At 39.0% G+C, this 26684-nt stretch overlaps 1 protein-coding gene across 2 annotated transcripts in view; it reads right to left on the reverse strand.

The window, feature by feature from the left end:
* The window catches only part of RALGPS1 (Ral GEF with PH domain and SH3 binding motif 1), a 606537-nt gene that overhangs the window by 115968 nt on the left and 463885 nt on the right, over positions 1-26684 (reverse strand). For both annotated transcript variants that reach the window (XM_020984956.2, XM_020984955.2), the window contains exon 12: positions 2328-2395. In XM_020984956.2, the coding sequence (XP_020840615.1) occupies positions 2328-2395 (68 nt within the window). The remainder of the gene's footprint in view (positions 1-2327; positions 2396-26684) is intronic.

Here is a 26684-nt window from a genome sequence, read left to right on the forward strand (position 1 = left end):
AGGAAGATAGTCAATATGTTAGATGAAGCCCCAGTGCCAAATTTATGAGAAGCCATGGGAGTTGTACAGGATGGGTATCAAGAATAGGTTGCAAACTGCATCACTGCAGGGAATACTGTCATTGGTGAAATCATTCGAGCACTGAAGTATTAGTGGGTATTGCCTCTGGCAGAGGAATTCCTGTACTCAATATCTCTGTTCTGACTTAAGGCCTAGACTATGAGTCCAATTTCTCTCCCTAGGTAGGCTGGACTCCCATGCTTTTCAGACATGCTCATTCGGGAAAGTTGCTCTGCTTCCCCTAACCCCAGAATTTTCTCTCAGAAGAGACTTACCTTTACCTAGAGGCAGTCTTGTGGTACTCTCTGCTGCCTTCTTACCTCTTTGAATCTCTAGTCTCCTTCAAAGCTCTGCTTAAATGCTAGCCCCAGCTCCTATTGCCTCCCCCCTGAATTCACCTTGTATTTGTTTTACATATATTTATATGTATACATTTTGTCTCCACTGAGAGAATGCAAGTTCCTTGAGGGCAGGGACTATTTTATTTTTGGTTTGACATCTCCAGCACCCGCCATAGTGCCTGGTACCTAGCAGGCACTCACTAGAAGAAAGACCAAGGGAATTTTTGTATTTGTGTTTAAGATTTGCTTTCTGGATTTGCTGCTTGTCTGATCTAACAGCTTTTGTTAATTCCACCAGTCTCTAGCTCCTTTAGGTTATGACAGGTATGACTGCTCATGCACGCCAAGGTTTTGTTGCTGCTTGGTCCCTCTGGCACCCAGGCTTTTTTTCCCCCTTCAATGCAGTGTCAGTGAATTTTCTAGGATATTGGAAAGAACACTGGTGCCTATCTTCACTATTACCACCTTGCTATGAACATGCATGGCTGTGGCTGTTGGCAAATCACTGAAACTCTCTGAGCCTCAATTTTCTTCTGTAAAACAGAGACATGATACTTGTACTAGCCACCTCAAATTGTTGTTGCAAAGAAAGTAAGCACATTTTAAACTCTAAAGTTCTATGTAAGTATGAGCTAGTGATATCATTATTAGTGAGTTTGAGCAGCAACATGGATGGAGGTCTGGTCTTGGAGTCAGGATGAGCAGGGTTCAAGTCTTGCTTCTGACTTATACTAGCCACATGACCATAGGCAAATCATCTAACCTCTCAACGGCCCAACCATTTCCCTAAGACTATACCTTATAGATGAGTTGCTGATCTGCACCGGCATAGGGAGTTTCCACACGTAGAGTTCTCTTCAGTGACAAAAGTGCAAGTCTACAACCCTCTGATCCCCACTCCAGCTCAACTCAAAATATTTTTTATTAATATTCCTCAAAGTTGTGCATTTGTGGGTATCATATTATTTCTTCCTTGCTTTTGGTTTTACCTTTTAGATTTGCAATATAGTGTCCTTTTCTTCCATTTCTTGGTCAAAAACAGACACTCCTTTTCTCTGTTTGAAATCATGGACTCCTCTTGACTCACTCCCCCAATTCCTGTTCTTGTTTATCAATCTTAGATAGCTCCTACGTCAAGATCACCTAGGCTCATGGCCAACTGACAGCTGAATCAGTGGGGATGCCTCTCCCAAATTAATTATTGCATTTTTACAAAATGATATCTTAAAACATGTTGAAATCAACCTATGACTCCAGCAAAGGTAGCAGCTTGCATCTTCTTTGAAATTTCTCATAGGTATTTGAGTTTTAAAAGAGGACACTTGTTTGCCAAAATGAACCTCTACCTGGTGCAAATTCAGGCTAGTGGCTAAATGAAAATATTTAGTCAATGTGAAGGAGATAGCCATGGGCTAAGGAGCATTAGTGACAAATGTGAAGATTCAATCAACTGGTAGCCTCTGGGTTAGAAGGCTTTAGGAGGCCTCCGAGAAGCTTTCTGTCTCTTCCTCCTGCCTACAGATGACCTAAGAAACGCTTTAAACTGAGTTCCTATAGCCCTTCCCTCTACTCCCCTTATAGAACCAGCCCCATGCTATGCCTCTCTTCTCCAGGGATATTCCAGATGATGTTGGACCTTTGTAACTATTCCTCCAGGTCTCTGCCCAAGAAAGCCATCCAGGATGTGACCCATTTATCCAAGGGGCTGCCTCTTAGAATTGGGCTACAATTATGTGTGTATGAGAACTGGACTGTGATTTGGGGAAGCTGGGCTGTTGGCTTTCTCTCAGTTACCAAGGCCGCTCTGGGTACCTGGATGGTTGCTTATTCAACTATTCATTAAGCATAGTTTTATCATCTACTCATGGAGCCAGGCCACCTCAGATCTGTCCACAACTTATAACAATCAGAGTAACTTTAAGATACCTGCAAGGTCCTCCTTTGAAGACACCAGTCGGGGAGAACAGCTTCCCGGTTCAATTCTCAGAGACAACCTGAAAAACAGGATTTTTGTTAGATCAGTATGGGCTCTACTAAGTCCAGAAAAGAACTGGAAGCAAAATTCAGGGTTGAAAGAAGTCCTTGGATCAAAGGACTTAGAGCTGGTCCAGGTTTTGGAGGGCATGTAATCCAACCGGAACCACTTCTACAACATCCCTGAAAATGAGTCATTCAACTTCCTCTTGAATGCCTCCAGTGATGGAGAACTCATTACTTATGTGGCCGCTCACTCCAATTTGATTCCGCTCTAGATCTCTTTGATTCACTCCTCTGTTTAGAGAGAAGGTTCATGATCTGCTCACAAGTAAGGATGGGCAAGTGAATGCATCCAGAAGTCCAGTTAGCTTTGAACAAGGGTCTCACTATTTTTCCTCTTTTAAAGTTTGATTGATTTCTTCTATGCAAACACAAAAGGCATTTACTGAAGCCTGCTTATCAGTTGGTTGGTCACACCATAACACGTTTTTGGCCATAACCCCTCGTGAAGTTTATCTGCTAAGTGACAGAGATATCAGGATCTGCATCAGTGGAGGAAGGACTGCAGATGAGATCGCAGGTTCTTGAAGTATTGGGATGCTAAAACTGGTCATCCCCAGAACCCTTTCAAACAAACTGGGAACTTTCCAGAGGAACAGAAAAAGGAAATACATATATATATATATATATATATATATATATATATACACATATGTGTATACACATATATGTGTGTAAATATACACATATAATACACATGTATATGTGTATTATATGCATCTGCATATTATATAATATACATCTATATCTAACAGTGCTCTTTGGAATTCATTTTTCACATTACCCAATCATATAAAATATAAGTATTTTTATTTGATGTATTTTGTCTTTGTACTCTCAGTGACTAGCTAGCACAATCCCTTGTACATAATAAACATTTAATAAATGTTGAACTACCACTACTAATAGGTAGTATTAATATAGCACTTTCAGGTCTATGAAGCTCTTTACCAATATGATCTCATTTGATTCTCAAAATAATCCTTGGAGGCAAGTGTTTAGATTATAACCATTTTTCTCCTTCTTCTTTGCAAGGCAATTGGGGTTAAGTGATTTGCCCAAGGTCACATAGCTAGTAAGTGTCAAGTGTCTGGTCTGAGACCGGATTTGAACTCAGGTCCCCCTGACTCCAGGGACAGTGTTCTATCTGCTGTGCCACCTAGCTGCCCCCCCCCCCCTTCACAAGTCTTCTTTATTTCAGGTCCCCTGTTCTATCCACTGTACCACCTGGCTTCCTAAATTACAAGCCTGACCATGTCACTCCCCTACTCAATAAACTCTAACAATTCTCTATTGCCTCTAGGATCAAATGTAAGCTCCTCTGTTTTGTTTTAAGCCCTTCACAACCTGGGCTCAACCAACCTTACACATTACTTCCCTTCCTAAATTTTATGGTTCGGCCAAACTGGTGTCCTTGTTGTTCTGCTATGATCCAGATATACAGGCTTACTTGCTGGTCTTTACTCAACACTTCACCTACTGCTTCCATGTATTTGCAGTGGGTATCCCCCAGTCCTAGAATATCTCCCTCCTCACCTATACTTCTGACTTTTCCTGGCTTCCTCTGAGACTTAGCTTAAATCCACCCTTTCTGCAAGAGGTCATTCCCAGTCCCCCAGCTGTTAGTATTTTCCCCTCTGAGACTGCCTTCCAACTGCTATGCTTGTATCTTATATGAACCTAGTGTATCCATGCAGCCTTCTCCATTAAAGTGTGAACTCTCCAAAACCAGGAATTGTTTTTGCCTTTTTTTGTATCCCCTCACTGCTTGGCATAGTGGCTGGCACACAGTAAGTGCCTAATAGATACTTGCTGGCTGACTGACCACCTAGCCCTGACCTACATTTTCAGTTTTATTACATACATTACTCCACTTTGTGGACTCTAAGGTCCGGCTAAACTGACCTTGCTGTTCCTCACACTACAACTCACCATCTCCCATCTTCACGTTTTGCCTGCCTTTTATATCTCCCATGCCTGGAATGCCCTCCCTCCTTATCTCCACTTGCTAGAATCCCTAATTTTCTTCAAAATTCAGCTCATGCAACAGCTGTTACATGAAGCTTCTCTTGATTACTACAGCTGCTAGTGTTTTCTTCACGATCCAAATTACCTTATATTTATCTTTAAGTACTTTTGTGGGTTTTCTCTCTTCCAATAAAATGTAAGCTTCTTGAGGGCAGGGGCCATTTTCCTTTTGTCTTTGTATCCCCAGTGCCCAATACAGTGTTTGGCACATAGCTGGCATTTGATACATGTTGATCAATTAAAGGACTTTACGTAAAGATACAGTGATAGACTGTGTCCATTCTGACAGGTTTGGTCACCATCTGTTTACTTTTTTGTCCAAGTTAACTCCAAAGATTGTTTACTAACTAATGTGTGGAAGGGGTCAGGATCCGTATAGGTAGAAGAAGCCTTCATGCCAAGGAAACCATGGAGTCTTAAAATATTGAAATACTACTGTGCTATAAGAAATGGTGAGCTTGATGATCATAGAAAAACATGGATAGACTTGCATGAAATAATGAATGGTGAAATAAGAAGAACCAAGAGAGTGTTGTATATAGTAACAGCAATATTGTTGTTAAGTCTTTTTTTTTTTTTTGGTTAGGCAATGGGGTTAAGTGACTTGCCCAGGGTCACACAGCTAGTAAATGTTACGTGTCTGAGGCCGGATTTGAACTCAGGTCCTCCTGAATCCGGGGCCAGTGCTCTATCCACTGCGCCACCTAGCTGCCCCTGCCATATTGTTTTAAGAACAACTTTGAGTGACTAAATCATTTTGACTACTATAAATACCCAAATTAACTACAAAGGGCATATGAAGGAAGATGCTATCTGTATCTAGAGAAAGAACTGATAAATAGAAGTACGTATAGAATAATTTTATGTGTATGTGTATATAACGTGCATATATTTGTGTCTAATGGTAGCCATTCCTGGGGAGGAGGATAAAAAGAGGAGGAGTATTAAAAAAAGGATAAAAAAAGAAATTTATGTGATAACTTTATTATATATTTAAAAGGAATAGCAAGTTGTACATAATAGATTTGCAGTTTCATGTGCAATCATTTAATTTTCTATTCTACTATATTATGGAAATGCTTGTTTTCTTCCATAATTTAGAAATAAAATAAATAAATAAATAAATATATATATTTTTTAAATAAGGAATGGGGAAGTCAGCATGAAACTTACTGTAAACTCCCAAGGTGAAGAAAGGAAGAAGACAAGCCATATAAACAACAGGGGAAGGGGCTCTCACAGGATTTATCTGGGTCTGCTTCAGTTCAAAGGCAGGAACATGAAAATGAAGGCCCAAGATCCAAATAGAACTAGCAGCCTGGGTATGAAGACCAAGTTATCAGACTGAGACAAGTAATATGAAGGTCAAGATCCAAGACAGGGAGGGCAAAAGGCTAGAAGTCCTGATGGACTCTCCTGATGGAGAGAAAGACTTTGGCATATTTCTAGCACAGAGGAGAGCTCCTGCTATGTAGGGGCAGGGGCAACTGGAGTTCTTTTACCTAGTGTCTTTAAACTTTTGAAAAGTTATTTCTATATAATTGATTTCATTTGCAATCCTACATATTTTATTTTCTGTATTTAAAAATATTTTGACAATGGGTCCATAGGTTTTACCAGACTGCTCAAGGGGTACATGACACAAAAAAGGGTTAAGAATCTCTGAGGTAGAGAGCCTGGCTTAAAATGAAAGCCTTATTAACCAATGCATTTGGCCATGAACTCTGACAGTGAGAAGGGGAAAACAAGACATAAGGAAGAATCCCTGAGTGTACTATCCCCTTGCCTCCAGGTTTGACTCATTTCAGTAATGTGTATGTTGGGAAATTTGTTGCAAATATAGCAACAGGCTTCTCATTTATGGAAAAGAAGTTAGAGTTTGGGATAGTATTCATATTTAAGTAAATTTATTCTTTAAAAAATTATTGACATCTTTTGCATTTACATCACATAAATATTCCCATGAATCCCTCCTCTTCCCCACTCCCAAAGAGCAATTTCTTAAAACAAATATTTTTTAAAAAGAAAAAATATCATCAAAACCTATTAATATATTGAAAAAAAAATCCTACCCTCCCCTTCTTTCACTTCCACAAAAGTGTCATGGAAAGTGTTTTCCCAGATTTCTAGTAAAAGATAGTGGGATAGATAGAATTAAAAGAACCCTTAGAAAATCGACTGAGAGTTGGAAAGGACCTTAGAATGCACATTTAGAATGCGAAGAGACCTTGGAACATAGAGTGACAGAGTTGAAAGGGCCCTAAGAAAACAGGATGTTAGAACTGGAAGAAGAGATCTTCAAACACAGACTAGGAGACCTAGAAGAGACTTCAAAGATTTTTCATTCCAGTTCCCTTATTTCATAGATAATAAAACTGAGGCTCTGACAGATGAAGTAATTTGTTCAAGGTCAAAAAGCTCATCGATGGTGGAGCTGGGACATGGGGCCAGTTTCTTGGCCTGTACATGCAATGCTCTTTCTGCTGTTCTAGATTCTCTTCAGCCTAGAAACGGGACTTGAGCTGAGCAACGACATCTTGAAAGCAAGCTAATCTGTGAAATATCTTGGCCATCTAAAAGAATGTCAAGATGGGGAATGGATTAGATAAGCAATACCCAGAAACAAATGAACAAATCAAGTATGATAATGAAACCTAAGAATGCAAACTACTGGAGGAAGAACTCCTTATTTGGACTGCTGGGAAAACTAGAAAGCAGTTTGGTAGAAAAAAAGGTTTAGACTAATATCTCATACCAAATACTACAATAAACTCCAATGGGTTAAATAATCTAAACTTAAAATGTCATTTCATTTAAAAAATAGAGAAGAATGGAAAAACATACCTTTCAGGTCTATGATTTGGGGAGGGGGTAGGATTTATAACCAAAAAAGAATATAGATGATAACAATCGTTGAATAATTTTTATTAAATAAAATTTAAAATGTTTTGGTATGAACAAAATCAATGTAACCAAAATAAAAAGAGAAACAGTTGAAAGGGAAATTATTTGCATCAAATATCCATAATGAAAGTCTGATATCCAAGATACACAGAGAATTGGTGCAAATTTATAAGACTAGGCCATTTCTCAATATATATGGCCAAAGGATTTTTAAAAAATAACTTTCAGAAGAATTATAAAGTACCAACAATCACATTAAAGAATGTTCTACATAACTAATCATAATATGAGAAAGGTAAATTAAATCAACTTTGAAGTTTTACTTCATACACATAAAATTGTGTGAGGGGTAAGATGGGATAGTCCATGATGAGGTAATTTGGTATAACAGCAAAGAGAGCAGAAGTTATAGTCAGAGGACCTGTATTCAAATTAGAGAACTATCTTTTGCTTTTCTTTTTATCTTCAGGATTTAGCACAGTGCCTGACACATAGGAGGCACTTAATAAATGTTTATTGAAGGACTGACTGACAAACTCAATGATCCAGCTACACTGACCTACCTGCTGTTCCTCACATAGGGCATGTCATCTCCTGATTTTATACTCTGTTCCCCCATGCGAGGATTGCGCTCCCTCTTCATGTTTGTCGGATCCTAGCTTTCCTGGCTTCCTTCAAGGCTAAGCTCAAACTTCAGCTTCTGCAAGAGGCCTTTTCTGCCCTACCCATTCCTCACTCACTAGCTTCTTGTGCCCCTCCTCTGAGATTACCTTGCTTTTACACAAAGACTCTCTCTATGTATCTAGTTATTTGTACTTTATCTCCCTTATTAGAATGTGAGCTCCTTGAGGACAGTGACTGTGTTTATACCTTTCTTTATATCACCAACAGTACAATACCTTTACTTAATACAGGTGAACTTAAAACAGTGCTTAATAAAAAGTTGGCTGACCAACTATTATGAGGTGGGATCCCAGAACATACTGTCCCATTGCAAAAATAAATGTCAGTTCTGGAGCAGGAATCAATTTATATGGCATTTTTGAGGAGATGACTGTCCAACTTAGCCCAACTCCCCTGAGCAATTCATGCTCCCCTGCTCTCACCGACGGCTGACATGCCAGGCCAAGTGTGCCCTTCCCCGTTCTGATTCACTCGCACTAGTCAGTCTATAGATTCAGATATAGAACATCAGAAAACTAGACCCATAAGGGTATCTCATCAGCCCTACAAGTGCCATGACCAGGACTACATCCACCAATTGTCTACACTCAATGGAGGTGAAGCTGAGTCTACCTAGCTTATAACTGAGGGGACAGCATAGCATGGATAGGGAATAATAGTACTAACATATGCCAAGGACACTAAAGAGACCAGCTAGCCTGAAAAGCAGAACAATGTGAAAGTGATCTCAAAACCAGAAGTATTTTTTTTTTCCTTTTGAAAATCATTAGCTGCCACTCCCACTCTAGTCAGAAACTGTGGCTCTATTGGTCAGCCATGGGGACTTGTTCATTCCTTGTGACCTGATTAGACCTCTTTTAACTCAATTCAACAAATACTTATTAAGCACTGTATGTAAGGTGCTGTGCTAGGAACTAGGGATACACATTTAAAAAAAAATGAAACTGTCTTGCCTTCAAGGACCTTGCATTCTATTTGTCAGTGAGCTGAGTACAAAATAAAATGCGAACATTATGTGGTTATGAAGCTGGAATGATCATACAGGATCATGTACCTGAGGACCTCCTTCCCTACAATGTTTGGAATTTTTCCCAAAATTTGACCTTTGTATGAGTTACATATCTCCCTCTGGGTTAAGATTAGTCATTGGCACAAGGGGGGGTGTGCCCTGAAGCTGGATGTGGAAGAATACTGATCCTGGGAAGGGCTCCACTCTGCATGCTTCTCTGGGTTACAGAAAGAAAATGGAGAATCGGGTATTGCAAGCAGTGGCCATTGATAAGAATTGGCCTAGACTGGTGGGGGGGGGAGGTAGAAGCTGAGAAATCTAAGTAGAATTGATTAATTTCTTGTTTAAGAAGGAAGCTTTGAGACTCCCTCTCCCTTTACTATCAAGGATCAAAAATTGCTAGGGAAAATGATAATACCTTCTCCTTTGCTGAGGGATGATTATAGCTCATTACTTCAGCAAACAAATACGAATGTTTTAACAAAAAGCTTTTCCCATATGACAAAGTGTAGTCCACAAGTAGTCAAGTCCTGAGTGTCAAGCTGTAAGCTCACACTGTAGTGATTCTATAAGGAATACAATAATAAGCAGAGGGCAGGAATTATGTTGAGAAAACAAAGTATTTGTGCACAAACCCCTGGAAAACCACACAATGTATAATTGAACGTTATAATGTGGGGTGTAGACCATAACTGTTTATAAACATTCAGGAAAAGAGAGGTCATGTGGTGTCATGTCAGAAGTAGGGCTACTCAGGGAAGGTTTCAAGAAGCATAGGACTTGACACTGGGCTTAGAATTAGAAAACTTGAGCTTAAGTTCTGTCTTTACCATTTACCAGGATGACTCTGGATAAGTCACTTCCTTTCTAGATGCCTCAATGTCCTTGCTATAAAAATGAGGGAATTGGACTAGATGATTTCTGATATCCCTTTGTGGTGAGTAAAAGATGAAATGACTGAGGAAAAAAAAGGTTTGGGCTTCTAAGAATACTGATTTATTAAGCAATACATGCCAGTTACTCAACAAATTGGGGCCAGGCCCCTAAGCTTTGGCACTGGACCCTGGATACAGTGGGAGACAGATTTTTATACATTACAAACAATTAATCAAATAAGGCCAATTAATTAAAAGAAAACAACCAGGATACAAAATTAGGCAATCTGATTTCTAATGGGAGGAAAGACTGGGGACTTTCCAAATTGAGACAAAGAACAAATAGGCACAATTCCCTGAAAACAGAAAAAAGAGGTGTCCTACTCCCTTCAAGTGACTATATTCAATCAAAAGAACAATGGAGTGTAGGAACTAGAGAGATGTAGGTCACTACAGGACTAATATAGTAGGGTATAGGGATATACCTAGGAGGACAATCTTCTGGATGTAAGGAGTTCATGCTCAAGGGTTAATGGGGAAGGCTAAGGAAGGTGGCGACAGGCAAAGAAACACTTTAAATGTCAGGCTGAGGAGTTTAGACTTTAGACTTACTGAGGCGGTAAGATCAGCGTGGCAGCATATGTCTGCTGGATTGGGGAGGGGAAGACCAGAGGTGCTCTAGACTCAGCTGAGAAGTTGAGTAGGTTGGCCCCAAAGGCAAGGTGGCTTTGCAGAGGTAAGCAAGACCGAGTAATGCTAAGCAGACCAGGGCCCCAGAGTTCAAGATAGAAGGTGGGAAGTGGGCAGCAGTGAAGACAGCAGTGAAAATCAAGATACTGAGGGAACGAGCAAACCAGACTGCATGGTGAAGTATAAGGCTCAGGTCCAAGACCAGGCAATCACAGGTCCATTCAGATAGTTCTGTATAGCTCTGACAGCTTTTACCTGAGACCTTTGACTTCTGGCAGCCAAGTATAGGTCTCCTGGTAAATGTAGGAACTGATCAATGTCAGCTCTGCATAAGATCATAGGTCACAGGATTCAAATCAATAAGGAGACTTAGATATTTAGCCTGGATGTTCTTAGCCATTTTTGGGTCATGGATCCCTTTGGCAATCTGATGAAGCCTTCAAACTCTTTTCAGAATACTGTTTTTAAATGCATATAATAAATTACTTAGGATTGCAAAAGAAACCAAAAGGTTAGTAGAGATAAAGACACAGTTTTTCCTATTCAAGTTTACAGACCCTTGAAAATAAGAATTTCTGATCTAATCTAACCCTTCATTTTTTCAGTTTGCCTTTATCTTTTAAAACAAATTTTATTTGTTTTTAACATTCTTTTAAAATTTTGAGTTCCAAATTCTCTCCCTCCCTCCCCACTCCTCCCTACCCACTGAGAAGGCAAACAAAATGATTTTAATTATACTTGTGAAATCATGTATTACTCCTATCACAAAAAAGCAACCAAAAAAATAAAGTGAAAAGGTTATACTTCAATTTGAACTCAGAGTTCATTAGTTCTCCCTCTGGATATAGACAACATTTTTTTTCATCATGAATCCTTAGGAATTATCTTGGATCACTGTATTGATCAGAGTAGCCACATATTTCACAGCTGATCATCATTATAACATTGCTGTTACTATGCACAATAATCTCCTGGTTCTCACTTCACTTTGCATCAGTTCATATAGATCTTCCCATTTTTTTTTCTGAGACCATCCCCTTATCATTTTTTATAGCACAATAGTACTCTATCACAATCATATACCACAACTTGTTCAGCCATTCCCCAATTGACGAGCATCCCCTTAATGTCCAATTCTTCACCACCACAAAAAGAGCTGCTATAGATATTTCTGTTCATGTATGTCCTTTTACTTTTCCTTTGCTCTCTTTTACAGACTTAGTGTGGTGTTTTTGGGTCAAAGGAAAAGCACAGTTTTATAGCCCTTTGGGCATAAACAATTCTAAATTGTTCCCCAGAATGATTAGACTAGTTCATAGCTCTACCAACAGTTTTTTTTTTGTGTGTGTGTACTTATTTTCCTTCAACTCCTTCAACGTTAGTCATTTCTGATAGGTGGGAGGTGGTACCCCAGAGTTATAATTTGCATTTCTTTAATCAATAGTTATTATAGAGAACTTTTTTTCATATGACTACAGATAGCTTTGATTTCTTCTTCTGAAGACTGCCTTTTATATTCTTTGTATATATGACCTGACCAACTGGGGAATGCCCCCCTTTTTTTTTTTATAAATTTCACTCAGTTCCCTATATATTTGAGAAATGAGGCTGGGTATTATATATTTGGGAGTTCCTATTTTGGGATCTCTTTCAGGAGGGATTGATAGATTCTTTTAATTTCTATTTTATTCTTTGGATCTAAGGTACCAAGGCAGTTTTCCTTTACAGTTTCTTGAAATATGATGTATAGGCTCTTTTTTTTTCCATCATGGCTTTCAAGTAGCGAAATGATTCTTAAATTACCTCTTCTTGATCTGTTTTTCAGGCCAGTTGTTTTTCTGATTAGATAATCACATTTTCTGCTATTTTTTTTTATTCTTCTGGTTTTATTTTATTGCATATTGATGTCTCATGGAATAATTAGCTTCTACTTGCCTAATCCTAATTTTCAAGGAATTATTTTCTTCAATGCGCTTTTGTACTTCTTTTTCCATTTGGCCAATTCTGCTTTTTTAGGAGATCTTTTCTTCAGTGGATTTTTGTGCCTCTTTTAACCATTACCATTTACCATTTTGTCACTTACCATTTTACCATTCTGTTTTTAAGGTATTTTTTTCAGTATTATCTTTTGACTCTTTTACCAAGCTGTTGATACTCTCCATAATTTTCTTGCATTGCTTTCATTTCTTTTCCCAAATTTTCCTCTAAGCCTCTTATCTTTTTCTTTAACTCTTCTAGAAATTTTTGTTGGGCTTGGGTCCAATTAGAATTTTTCTTTGAGGCTTTGGTTGTAGCTGTTTTCACATTGTTGTCTTCTTCTGAGTTTAAGTCTTAGTCTTCCCTACCATCATAGTCGTCTTTTATGGTCAAGTTATTGTTGTTGTTGTTGTTGTTGACTTATTTTCCTAGCCTATTTCTTGACTTTGAACTTTATGTTAAGCTTGGGCCTTCCTCACCTGGGGATGGAGAAGCACTCTCCCAAATTTTAGGCTTTTTTTTGGTGCTGTTGTTTTGAGAGCTAGTTCTGGGAGTTTGCAAGTGTTTGGAACTTCCAAGTGGTGTGGTGTGGGGAAAGGTGCAGTCACTGCTCTCATGGTCTGTGCTCCGGTCTTTACCAGGAAGGGCCTTTGCTCCCCTGCAGCCGCAAGCGTAGTGCTCCTCTATTCCTTGGAATTCCAACCAGGGCCCTGCTCCCTTCTTAATGAACACAAGCACTCCTCTCGATTCTGACTCCAAACAATCCTCTCAACCCAGAACTGCATATGGGCAATAGAGTGGCTAATCAGTGCGGGCTGTACCTAGTGCCAGCAGAGGGTCCCCTGTAGTACCTTCCTGACCAATTGTCTGACCCCCTTACTGTCCCTGGGCTGAGAGCTCCCAAAGCTACTTGGTCTAGATGACTTCTAAGGTCCCTTCCTGCTCTAAATCTAGGATACTGTGAGGCCTAGGGAGGGAAAGTGTCTTGTCCAAAGAGCAAGGAGGATAACTGGATCACATATTTAGAGAAGGAAGAGACCTTCAAGGAAATCTTTTCTAAGTCCCTCATTTAACATTTGAAGAACTGAGGCCTAGAAGTATGAAGTGATTTACCCAAGGTCACATAAGTAGCAAACAGCAGAGGCAAGATTTGAACCCAAGTTCTTTGACTTCAAATGGAGCACTTCCCATTGTCCCATGATACCTCCCTACTATCAGAGCTGGGATTTAAATCCTGATGTGAGGGGCCAGACATCTCTCTTCCAGGTGGTCTAGCTGTACCCGATCTTAAATTATAAAGCACCAATCATCAGAACTACTTGGTACTGGCTAAGAAATAGAATGGTGGATCAGAGGAATAGGTTAGGTGCACAAGACACTGTAGTCAAGGACTATAGTAATTTACTATTTAATAAACCCAAAGACTCCAGCTTCTGGGATAAGAACTCACTATTTAACAAAAACTGCTGGGAAAACTGGAAAATAGTATGGCAAAAACTAGGCACAGACTAACATGTTATACCATATACCAACATAATATTAAAATGGGTACACAATTTAGATATAAAGGCTGATACTAAAAGCAAACTATGCGAGCAAAGAATAGTTTACCTGTCAGATTTACAGAGAAGGGAAGAATTTATGACAAAACAAGAGATAGAGAACATTATGAAATGCAAAATGGATAATTTTGATTACATTAAATTGGAAAATTTTTGCACAAACAAAACCAAGGCAACCAAGAATAGAAGGGAAGTAGAAAGCTGGGGGACAATTTTTACAACCAGGGTCTCTGATAAAGGCCTCTTTTCTAAAATATATAGAGAACTGAGTCAAATTTATAAGAATACAAGTCATTCTTGTATAGACTGATGCTGAGTGAAGTGAGCAGAACCAGGAGAATGTTGTACACAGTAACAGCCACATTGTATGATGACTAATTTTGATAGACTTAGCCCTTCTCAGCAACACAAGGATCTAAGACATCTCCAAAAGTCTCATGATGGAAAATGCTGCCCACATCCAGAGAAAGAACTATGGAGTCTGAATGCAGATGGAAGCAGACTGTTTTGCTTTCCTTTTCTTTTTTTGTTTTGTTTCTTCTTTCTTGTGGTTCCTCCTATTGGTTCTAATTCTTTATGACATGACTAACGTGAAAATATGTTTAATGAGAATGTATATATAGAGCCTATATCAGATTGCATGCTGTCTCAGGGAGAGAGAGGGGAAGAAAATTTAACATTCAAAAGCTAATGGAAGTGAATGTTGAAAACTAAAAATAAATAAATTAATTTAAAGTAAACTTAAAAAAAAGAATACAAATCATCCCCTAATTGCTAAATGGTGAAAGGATATGAACAGGCAGTTTTCAGATGAAGAAATTAAAATTATCTATAGTCATATGAAAAAATGCTCTAAATCACTATTGATTAGAGAAATGCAAATTAAAACAACTCTGAGGTATCACATCATACCTATCAGATTGGCTAACATGACAAAACAGGAAAATGATAAATGTTGGAGAAGATGCGAGAAAATTGGAACACTAATGCATTGTTGGTGGAGTTGTGAACTGATCCAACCATTCTGGAGAACAATTTGGAACTATGCCCAAAGGGATATAAAACTGTGCATCCCTTTGATCCAGCAACATCACTTCTAGGTCCGTATTCCAAAGAGATCATAAAAAATGGAAAACAACCTAGGTATACAAAAATATCTATAGCAGCTCTTTTTGTGGTGGCCAAGAATCAGAAATTGAGGGGATGCCTGTCAATTGGGGAATGGCTGAACAAATTGTGGCATATGAAAAATGGAATACTATTGTTCCATAAGAAATGATGAACAGGTGGCCTTCAGAAAAACCTAGAAAGACTTACATGAACTGATGCTGAATGAAGTGAGCAGAATCAGAAGAACATTGTACACAGTAACAGTGACATTGTGCAGTGACTAATTTTGAGAGACTTAGCTCTTCTCCGCAATGCAAGGATCTAAGACAACTCCAAAAGACTCGTGATGGCAAATGCCATCCACATCCAGAAAAAGAATTATGGAGTCTGAATGCAGATCAAAGCACACTATTTGCTTTCTCTCTCTCTTTTTCATTTGTTTCTTCTTTCTTGTGGTTCCTCCCATTGGTTCTAATTCTTCTTTGCAACATGACTAATGTGAAAATATGTTTAATATGAATGTATATGTTTGGCTATATCATATTACATGCCATCTTGGGAAAGAGAGAGGGAAGGGAGAGGGAGAAAATTTAGAACTCAAAATGTTATGGAAGTAAATGTTGAAAACTAAAAATAAATAAATAAATGAATGAATGAATGAATGAATGAATGAATAAAAAGAAGTCTCTCTTCCAGTGTGAGACCATTAAAGAGCATGAGATAATATGGCCTTAGACTTGGGATTATAGCAGAGGGAATGGAGAAGAAGGAGGTTAATTTAGGAGAGTCAAAGAAAGAAATGACAGCATTTATTGATTGGCTGTTTGGAGGTTTAAATCAGAGTTTGACATTATGTAATCACAAGCTCTCAGTTGGAAGGGGCCTCAAAGGTCATTTAGTTTGACCCACACCTTGACAGGAATCCCTTTTATTGAAGGCCTCAAGGGAAGTGGAAGCGCACTACCTCTTGAGGCTATCCATTACATATTTGGACAATTGTAATTATTAGAAATGTTTTCTTACATTAAGTCTAAATCTTCCACTTCAACTTTCACCTATTCTTCCCTTGTTGATAAAGCAAAACAAATTTAATCTCTCTTCCATCTGACAGCTTTTTAAATGTCTGAAGATAGCTACCATCTCCCCTCTTCTCCAGGCTAAATGTCCCCATTTCCTCTAAACAATGTTCACATGGCATGGCTTCCAGTCTTCTTTTTCTTGGAGACATACACTAGATCAAGAGTTCTTAATCTTTATTTTTGTGTCATGGACCCCTTTGGCAGTCTGGTGAAGCCTGTAGAGAAACCTTCTTAGAATAATATTTTAAACGCATAAAATAAAATGCATAGAATTACAAAGGAAACCAATGATATCGAAATACTTAAATACTTTTAAAAAAATGTTCATGGGTCTCAGGTTAAGTACCCCCACTCCAGATACATTCCAGTGTATCAGTGTCTTTCCTAAGATGTACTGGAACTGAACCCAACCACACAGATGTGATCCAACTAGGGTGGAGTAACCCTGGATCGTTATTTCCCTCATTCTGGACATGAGGCATCTATTAACATAGCCTATGAGCCTGTTAGCCTTTTTGTCTGTCATGGCACTCTGTTAACTTATTCCAAGTTGTAGTCCACCAAAATCCCTGGACACTTTCAAACATTGATCTTTGGCCAAATTCTAGGCTACTTGTTATATGGATTCTTATTCAAGCTGGCCTTGATGGTCACTGAGGTCCCTTCCAACTCTGAAATTCTATGATTAAACAGATACAAAGGGAACTGGAAGGGTTGATGAGCAAGTAGGTGCAACCTTATAGGATGGTTTGTAACCGCTCAAAAATGTTGACTAAGAGCCGGCATGGGTTCCTCCTCTGTTACTGTCCATCCCTCCCTTCCTTAAGGCTCAACACAGGTGCTACCTCCTCCATGAAGTCTTCTCTAACAACACCCTTCCCCCAGGTAAAACTGATCTCTTCCTCTAAAAATTTCTTACAGTACTGTGCCTGGTCTTCCTTACACTTATTGCATAATTATTCATGTAATTGGGTCCCTTGACTGACAGCAAGTTCTGCATTGTGTCTATGTTTCTATCTCCCCTATTTTCTGTATAGCAGACAAGTAATAAATACTTATTGAATTACTGAATTGACCAAATAAAGGGTGCACCACAGACATAAGGTTTCTTGATTTCAGCAAGTTATTTAATCAAGTCTTTCACTGTATCCTTATGTATAAGATGGTGAAACTTGGGAGGGATTATAGCATAGAGTTAGATGGACTTATAGCTGGTTGAACAAGCTAATCTAAAAAACATTCTCTAGTGAATTTATATCATCTGTGGAGAGGGCTTTGTGGAGTGCTACAGGACTCTGTCTTTGGCCCTGTCCTGTTCACTACTAGGATGAATTCCTTGGAAAAAGATTATCAGATGCTGTTTCCTCTCTCCATGGCCATTCCCTAGATGTGAGAAAGGGAAGGGGCTCAGAAGACACTCTTAGGGATGTGTCCGTCATCAAAGCCTGGAGGCACATATCATAATAGACAATTCTTTTAATGATCTAAATCCATCTTGGTCATGTTTCAAAGTCACTCCTGCAAGCCACAGCCCAGTGGAAATTCTTGGGAGATCTCTGCTTTTTCAAAATATACCAAGAGAGGACCAGTTCCTAGTAGGTCAAACCCATTGGATAAACTCAGAGTTAATAATACAAAACTCAAACAAAAAGCAAGAAAGGATAGGGGGAGCTGATACTACTGTCAATGTGCTCTGAGACCTTAAGTCCCAGTTTGTTATCTCTGAAATGTAGCAAAAGTGCTTTTGATTCTCTTTAAATACTGAAAGAACTGAGAGACGGATGTGATTGCTGACCCACTGTCAATGCTCTTAGAAAGGGAGAGGTGCTATAGGAAACGATAAGGGCAAATGTCCAAATTTTCCCCAAAAGGGAAGAGAATAGAGTCTTTAAACTGCTGATTTCCAGAAAAATTCTAGAATGAATTATTGAGAATGGCTAGTGTTATTACTCTGAAACATTGTGAAAGACATTACATAACAAACAGAGAGGTTTGTATTTTATCCTGGAAATAGCTGGGGACCATTGGACCTTCTTAAGCAGGGAAGATCTGTGCTATATCAATATCAATTTAGCAGCTGTATGGAGGATGGACTGGAGGAGAGAGAGACTTGAGGCAGGGACCTCCATGAGGAAGCTATTGCCTCTTAATTGTACAGGGGAGAAGTAATGAGGTTCTGAGTGAATGTAGTGTTCGTGTGATTGGAGAGAAAGAGCCAGACATAAGATTTGACAACTTACTGGAGATGGTTGTGAGGGAAACATAAGAGCCAATGATGACTCATTGATTATGAACCTAGGTGATGAGAATGAGTGCCCTTAAAAACAGGGAATTTAAGGAAAGGGGAAGGGTTTTGAGGGGGAGTTTAATGAGTTCTGTTTTAGATATTTGGAGTTCAAGATGTCTATGGTATGATCAGCTGAACACATCTACTAGGCAGCTGGTGATACGTAGCTGGGGATCAGGAGAGAGAATAGGACCATCTATATAGACCTGGGAGTCATTTATATAAAATGATCACTGATAAAGTTTAGAGAGAGAGAAAAGGATCCAGGAAAGAGCCCTGGGATACACCTATATATAAGAGGCAAGATACGTACGATGATCCAGCAAAGAGACTAAGAAGGAATGGACAGACAGAAAGAACCAAGAGAGAACAATGTAATGAAAACCCAGGGAGGAGGGAGTCACCAGGAGAAAAGAATGATCAAGGTCAAATACTATAGAGAGGTCAAGAAGAATAAGCACTGAGAAAAGGACACTGCCTTAGATATTTAAGAGATCGATGGTAATTTGGGCGACAGAAGTCTCAACTGAGTGATGAGGATAGAAGCTAGACTGCATGAGAGAGGAAAGGAAGTAGGGGGAGAGAGCACAGACAAGTTTTTTTTTAGAAGTTTCTCTATGAAAGATGGGGGGAGAGAGATAGGATGATCGCTTGAGGGGATAGTAAGATCAAGTGAAAGGTTTTTTAAGTGTTTCATTGATGCTTTTTTTTTTTTTTACGTCACTGTCACTTCCCAATGACTTCTCTGCCCCACACCACCTCCACCCCTACTTTATAAAAAGTATTATAAATCAAACAAGTCAACACACTGGCTATGCCTGAAAATGGGTGCCTCACACAATATCTGTAGTGTACCATCTCTCTACTGAGAGGAAGGAGGCCTGCTTCACCATTAGTCCTATGAATTCAAGTTGGTCACTGCATTGATAAGAGTTTTTAAGTCATTCAATGTTGTTTTCCTTTACATTGACCTGGCTATCATGTAAATTGTTCTTCTGGGTCTACCTATTTCATCTTCTAAATAAATTTAAACAGGCATTCCAAAATTTTCAAAAATTAATTATAACTTAATTATAACCATTATTTCTTATGACATAATATTCCACTAAATTCATATACTACAATTTATTCAGGCATTCCCCAGTCAACAGGGAAAACCCACTTTACTTTCAGTTATTTGCTATAACAAAAAGCGCTGCTATAAATATTTGTGAGTCCAAAGAGCCTTGCAGTTATGTGGCACAGTGGACAGACAACTGGGCCTTGGAGTCAGGAAGACCTGAGTTCAAATCTCACCTCAGACACTTATTAGCTGTTTGACCCTGCATTAAGTCACTTAAATTCTGTTTGCCTCATCTTCCTCACTTGTAAAATAGAGATAATAATAGCACCTACCTCCCAAGGTTGTTGTGCAAAAATTGACCTAATTAAAAGAGATAAAGAAGGAAACTACATCTTGCTAAAAAGTTCCATAGACAATGAAGGAATATCAATATTAAACATACATGCATCAAGTGGTATAGCATCCAAATTCCAGGAGAAGTTAAGTGAGTTACAGGAAGAAATAGACAGCAAAACTATACTAGTGGGGGACCTCAACTGTCCTCTCTCAAAACTCGAGAAGTCCAACAAAAAATAAAGAAGAAAGAAACTAAGGAGGTGAATAGAATATTAGAAAAGTTAGATATAACAGATCTTTGGCATGATTTAGGCATAAAGGATGATACCATAAGCAAATTAGAAGAGCAAGGAAGAGTCTGCCTGTCAGATCTATGAGGAGGAGAATAATTCATAACCAACCAAGAGATAAAGAGAATTACAAAATGTAAAATAGATAATTTTGATTATATTAAATTAAAAAGCTTTTGTACAAACAAAACCAATGCAACCAAGATTAGAAGGAAAGCAGAAAACTGGGAAACAACCTTTACAGCAAGTGTTTCTGATAAAGGCCTCATTTCTTAAATATATAGAAAACTGAGTCAGATTTATGAGAATGCAAGCCATTCCCCAATTGTTAAATGGTCAAATGATATGGACAAGCAGTTTTCAGAAGAAGAAACAAAAGCTATCTATAAGCATATGAAGAAGTGCTCTAAATCACTTTTGATTACAGAAATGCAAATTAAAACAACTCTGAGGTACCACCTCACACCTATAAGATTGGCTAATATGACGAAAAAGGAAAATGATAAATGTTGGAGAAGATGTGAGAAAATTGGGACACTAATGCACTGTTGGCAGAGTTGTGAACTGGTCCAACCATTCTGGAGAGCAATATGGAACTATGCCAGAGGGCAACCAAACTGTGCATACCCTTTGATCCAGGAATACGACTACTAGGTCTGTATCCCAAAGAGATCATAAAAAAAGGAAAAGGACCTACATGTGCAAAAATATTTATAGCAGCCCCTTTGTGGTGGTAAAATATTGGAAACTGAGAGGATGCCCATCAATTGGGGAATGGCCGAACAAGCTGTGGTATATGAATGTAATGGAATACTGCTGTTCAATAAGAAATGATAAATAGACAGATTTCAGAAAGAGCCTGGAAAGACTTGTGTGAACTGATGCAGAGTGAAATTAGCAGAAGCAGGAAAACACTGTACACACTATCAACAACATTGTGTGATGATCAACTATGAATGACTCAGCTCTTCTCAGCAACACAATGACCCAAGACAATTTCAAAGGATTCATGAAGGAAACTGATGGACTCTGAATGTAGATCAAAGCACATTTTTTTCACTTACTTTATTCTTTCTCATGCTTTTTTTTCCTTTTGATCTGTTTCTTCTTTCACAACTGTGATTAATATGGAAATAGTTTTACATGATAGAACATATATAAACTACATCAAATTGCATACCATTTTCAGAAGAGGGGAAGAGTGGAAGGAAGAGAGGGAGAAAAATTTGGAATTCGAAATCTTATAAAAATGAATGTTAAAAGTTTTGTTGACATGTAACGGGGTAAAAATACTATTTTTTTAAAAAAAATATCACATTAGTGTTGTTCTCCTCCCATAGAAAGCCCTTCCAATATTTATATTTTTAATGTTTTATCACAATGTGGTGAGTATAAGATAAAACTTTGGAGTTATTTTTAATTTCTCTTACTATTAATGATTTTTAGCATTCTTTAATATAGTTATTGACAGTTTGTATTTCTTCTTTTCAAAATTGCTTATCCATATCCTTTGGCCACATATATCAAGGAATGATTTCAAAAGAAGTTTTTTTTTTTTTTAAAGAATGAAGTAGATAAAGAATGTTCATAGGCAGAAATGAAGGAGCCAGTAAGTAGTGAGATATTAGAGGGAAGAAAGGAGGGAGGAAGAGAGGAAGAGAGGGAAAGAAAGAGAGAAGGAGGAAGGGAGAAAAGAAAAGGGAGAAACAAAGAGGGAGGATTGGTTTTAGATAAGAAAAGGAATATTTTGTTAGACAGCATAAGAAAGGAGGAAAGAATCAGGAATTATGGCAAGAAGTTTCTGAGATATAGAACAAAGGGGAAGGAGGGGATAATGGTGCCTAGTCTCTTTTTATATGAGTGAAATATGAGGTATAATCCTTTAAGGCAGAATGTAAAGTAGAAAGCTTGAAAACAAAAGTTTTAGAACAGCCACTGTGGGGAGTGTGATAGAGTCAATTAGGGGAAAAAGATTGTCTTGTAGTACTAATGGTTCAGTTGAGATTAGATAACATGAATTTGTAGCAGATTCAGTCAACATAGTTGTATATTTTTCTTTAGCACTATTTAGCAGCGTATGAAAATAGTGGAGAAAATGGATAGTGGGGATGATCCAGGGTGGAAATTTGGTAGGACATGCACTATGACAAGATAAGAGGTCAAGGAAGTCAAGAGTAGAGGACAGTGTATCGTTGAATATATAACTACAGGGTCAAGACTGGGAAGGGAAAAAAGTTAAGCCAGGATAAAGCCTGGCATAGATAGCATGCTTTTCAAATTTGCCAATGACATGTTGCATTATAGAATCACAATCTAAAATGACTGGTTGAATTGAATGAAATGAAATTTTATAGGGACCCATGTAAAGTTTTATACCTTGGTTCAAAAAATCAATTCTACAAGATATGGGAAATATGAGATGAATTTATTTGAAAATGATCATGAAGTTTTAGTGGATTACAAAGTCAGTGAATCAGTAGTGTGATAAGACAGCCAAAAAAGGCTGCCTCGATAGAAGAAAAAGTATTCGCAGCTAGGTGGCACAGTGGATAGAGTGCTGGGCCTGGAGTCTGAAAGACTCTTCTTCCTGAGTTCAAATCTGGCCTCAGACACTTACTAGCAGTGTTATCCTGGGCAAGTCTCTTAACCCTGTTTGCCTTAGTTTCCTCATCTGTAAAATGAGCTAGAGAAGGAACTAGCAAACTACTCCAGTATCTTGGCCAAGAAAACCCAAAACAGGGTCACAAAGAGTTGGACGTGACTGAAACTATCGAACGACATTCAGGCAGCCAGTCAACTAGTATCTATTAAATGCTTACCATGTGGCACACACCCTACTAAGTACCAGGAACACAAACACAAGTGGAAAAAAAGAGTCCCTGCCCAACACAGAAAAGGAAACTGAAAAGCAAGGGGATATGGTGCATGGAGGGGTGACTGCAGCCTGATGAGGAACGAGCAATAGGGAGATGACAGTCTCACTCGATGTTGTCCTGGTCAAACTATGCCAGGAGTACTGTATTCAGTTTGAGGACTTATTTTGAAGAACATCAGTAAACTGGAGATCACCCAAGGGAAAACAACTGAGATGGAGAAGGACGTCAGGATCATACTATGTGAGCATCAGTTGAAGGAACTTGAGATTTTTAGCCAGAAGAGGAGAAGACTTGGGTGGGTGGGTGGGGGGGCATTCAGAGGGAAAGATCACTGTATTTAGAGCCTGAGATCAATATGAGAGATATTATGAAGGTAGAATTGACAAGAATTGGCAACTAATTGAATCTTGATAGTAAGCAACAGGGAAAAGTCAAGGGTTCATGATACTTGAACCAGTGGAAGCAAATCAGATTAATCAGAGAGTGTATAGAAAGAGAAGTGGGTCAGCCTGGGGAATACTTAATAGGGCAGGAGATGGATGATGGTCTGGCAAAAAGAAAGAAGGGGTGCTCAGATAGGTAGGAGGAAAATCAAGAGGCAGCTAGGAGTGCTGGTGTCAGGAAGACCTGAGTTCAAATTTGACCTCAGATACTTTCTAGCTGTGTGGCTTTGGACAAGTCACTTAACCTCTGTTTGTCTCAGTTTCCTCATTTGTCAAATGGGGATATTAACAGCACTTATTTGTCAGGGTTTTTATGAGAATCAAATGAGATAGTGAAGTGCTTAGCACAGTGCCTGGCATGTAGCAGGCACTTAATTAAAAACATTTATTCCTTTTCCCTTCCCAAAAGAAAGCACTGTTGTGGATGATGGGGTGAAGTGAAGATATTCCCAGAAAATCTGTACATACTTCAAATCCAGTTTGTCAGATCTGGACATGTCAAAAGAATAGGAGGATGTGATTGTTGAACTATTGTTGCCTGTTTTAGTACAATCATAGTAATGAGTGAAATGTTACATGGCGGGAGATGAGCAAATGCTGTCCTGCTTTTGAAGAAGAGGGTGAATTTTCTAAGTTATAGACCTTCAACCTTTGCTTTGATGTTTGGTAAAATTCTAGATTGTATTACTAAATGGATAATTTGTAAGCATTTATAAAGTGAAGCAGTGGTCACTAAGAGGCAGCGTAAGTTCATCGAGAACAGGTCTCATTGAACTAACTTCATTCCCTTTTTGGTAGGCTTACTAGACAGGAAGGTCAGAAAAGTTATAGGTATGGCACACCTGGATTTCAGTGAGGCATTTTGACAAAGCTGTTGTTATATCCTTATGGACAAGTTGGAGAGATGTGGGTTAAAAGGTGGTAGTATAGTTTGGTGGATTCATAACTGGCTGGATTATTGGAACCAAACTGCGTTAATGGATCATTATTAATCCAGAAAGACATAGATGTTCTCAAGATTTTGTGATTCTCAGAACTAATTTTCCCCCTTCCCACTATTCTGCTACTGTCAAGGATCTACTTGGAATTGAGGCTCATTTTCTACTTTTGTTTAATGGGCAACAGTGTTCAAATAATGAATTACCTAATAGCCAATAGTCTAGTAATGGGTTTCTTTCAATGTATTAGACTTTTCCTGGGATAACAGACACAGCCCAGTTGCTGAGATTATTCACGAAGCTGCTCCTGCTTTCAGAAACTTAGAGAGTTTGGGTCCACTGGCAAAGCCTTTGAGGACCCCAAGGATTCAAGGTGGTGGAGTGAGAGTTAACATTTTTGCCCAGCTCACCCAAATATCTTCTCCACAGCAACCTAGAAAACATACTATATGAATTCTGATCAGGAAAGCCAAGAAAATCTCACAGTGGGTCATTTTTCCAGCTCAGGGAAACTTAAGAAGCTAGATAGAAAAATCTGTGGACACTGGGGTGGGGGCTGACCAGTAATACAGCACGGGGGGTGATAGTGGTGGGGAATATTCTAACACCCAGGGACTATAAGGAGGAGAAGATTGAACACGAAGGATAGAAGCACCAGGGAAGAAAAAGATTCCAGTGGACCCCTGAACTAGCCCTGGGAACAGGAATGGGTGCTATCTGGCCTCTCTGTCAACCATGACCCAGTTCTGGGCTACAGTTACAGGGTGGAGAGGAGTGGTTGCAGTAGAGAATACCAAGGACTTTTAAGTTCCCTTTCTGCCTTAGACCTATGGTCTTTGTAGCCTACGATTTTCTGAAGAATGAAGCAGGTATAGCTCAACAATAGTTTGTATGAGAAAGATCTGTATGTTTGGGCAGATTGCAAACTTGATATGAATCAACAGTGAGACCTATCAACCAAGAAAGCTAATGCAATCTTCTATATTAGTAGAAATATAATGTCTAGAATGATAGCTCCACTATGCTCTCCCTAGGCAAGACCATCTCTGGGGCCTTGTGTTCAGCTCCAAGTGCCACATTTTCAGAAGGATATTGGCAAACTCAAGTGAATCCAGAGGATGACCCAAGAACTCTTGAACTCAGGAAGTTGTCATCTAGGCTAGAAACATCCATTTCATGATCACTGTTCAATCACCTAATCATAGGGAAAAATACACAAAACAGGAAAAGATAGCCAAGGACTGGGAGTCCAGTCTGGTCCTGTTCTAGGCAAGTATATGTTGCCACATTCATACAGTCGTAACAGCTGCAACCAGAAAGGGAAAGGGAAAGGGGAATCTGCTCACACCCTCTCCTGCCCAAGGCCTGTCCTAAGCCATACAATTGAGAGAAGGAAAGAGAAAGAGGAATATTGGGAGGGCAGATTTACTCCAAAGATTATTGAATGGAAGGCTCTTTTGGCCTCAGTGGCTGCTGTCCTCCATGTATAATGGCAATCAGGAATGAAGGGACCAACCAGGGGTCTATGCTCTTCAGCAAGAAGCCAGGTACAGGCTCACCTCCCCATATGCTCTACAGGATGGACCCCACAGGCTCCCCATGCATGCTTCATGGGATGTGCCCCTATCCAAGTTCCCACTACACATACTAGGTCATTTTTATGGACTCCAGCTTCCTGATTTTGAAATACTACTATGCTGTCACTTCAAGGTTTTGTGCCTGAGAAGGGGAGGATGGTTATGTTGGTTATAGAAATAGCAAAGCCATTCAGAAGGCAGAGCCAGCCTGTGGGAAGTGACGAATTTTTGTTGCGAGAGTTTTACACAAGAATCCAGAATCTGTAGTCTGCCTGGGTACACTCCTATGGGCAAATGGAAGCCAATGCATCAGAGAACTCCAAGGTTACTCTGGAAGTACTGTCTCAGCTTACAAGAGCCATCTGTGCAGCTGTTAATACAAGAAGTCATTTTGGGTGGGGGTGAGGGTGAGAGAAAGGGAAGCAGGGAGGTTCTTTCCAATGGCCCAATCACTCAATCTCAGCTTATGTTCCAAGGAGTCAATAGGTCTTTCTTAGATAGATAATTCTGTCAACTGT

This window comes from Phascolarctos cinereus, unplaced genomic scaffold, assembly GCF_003287225.1.
Source record: "Phascolarctos cinereus isolate Bilbo 61053 unplaced genomic scaffold, phaCin_HiC Scaffold_2;HRSCAF=192, whole genome shotgun sequence".
NCBI classification, from domain to species: domain Eukaryota; kingdom Metazoa; phylum Chordata; class Mammalia; order Diprotodontia; family Phascolarctidae; genus Phascolarctos; species Phascolarctos cinereus.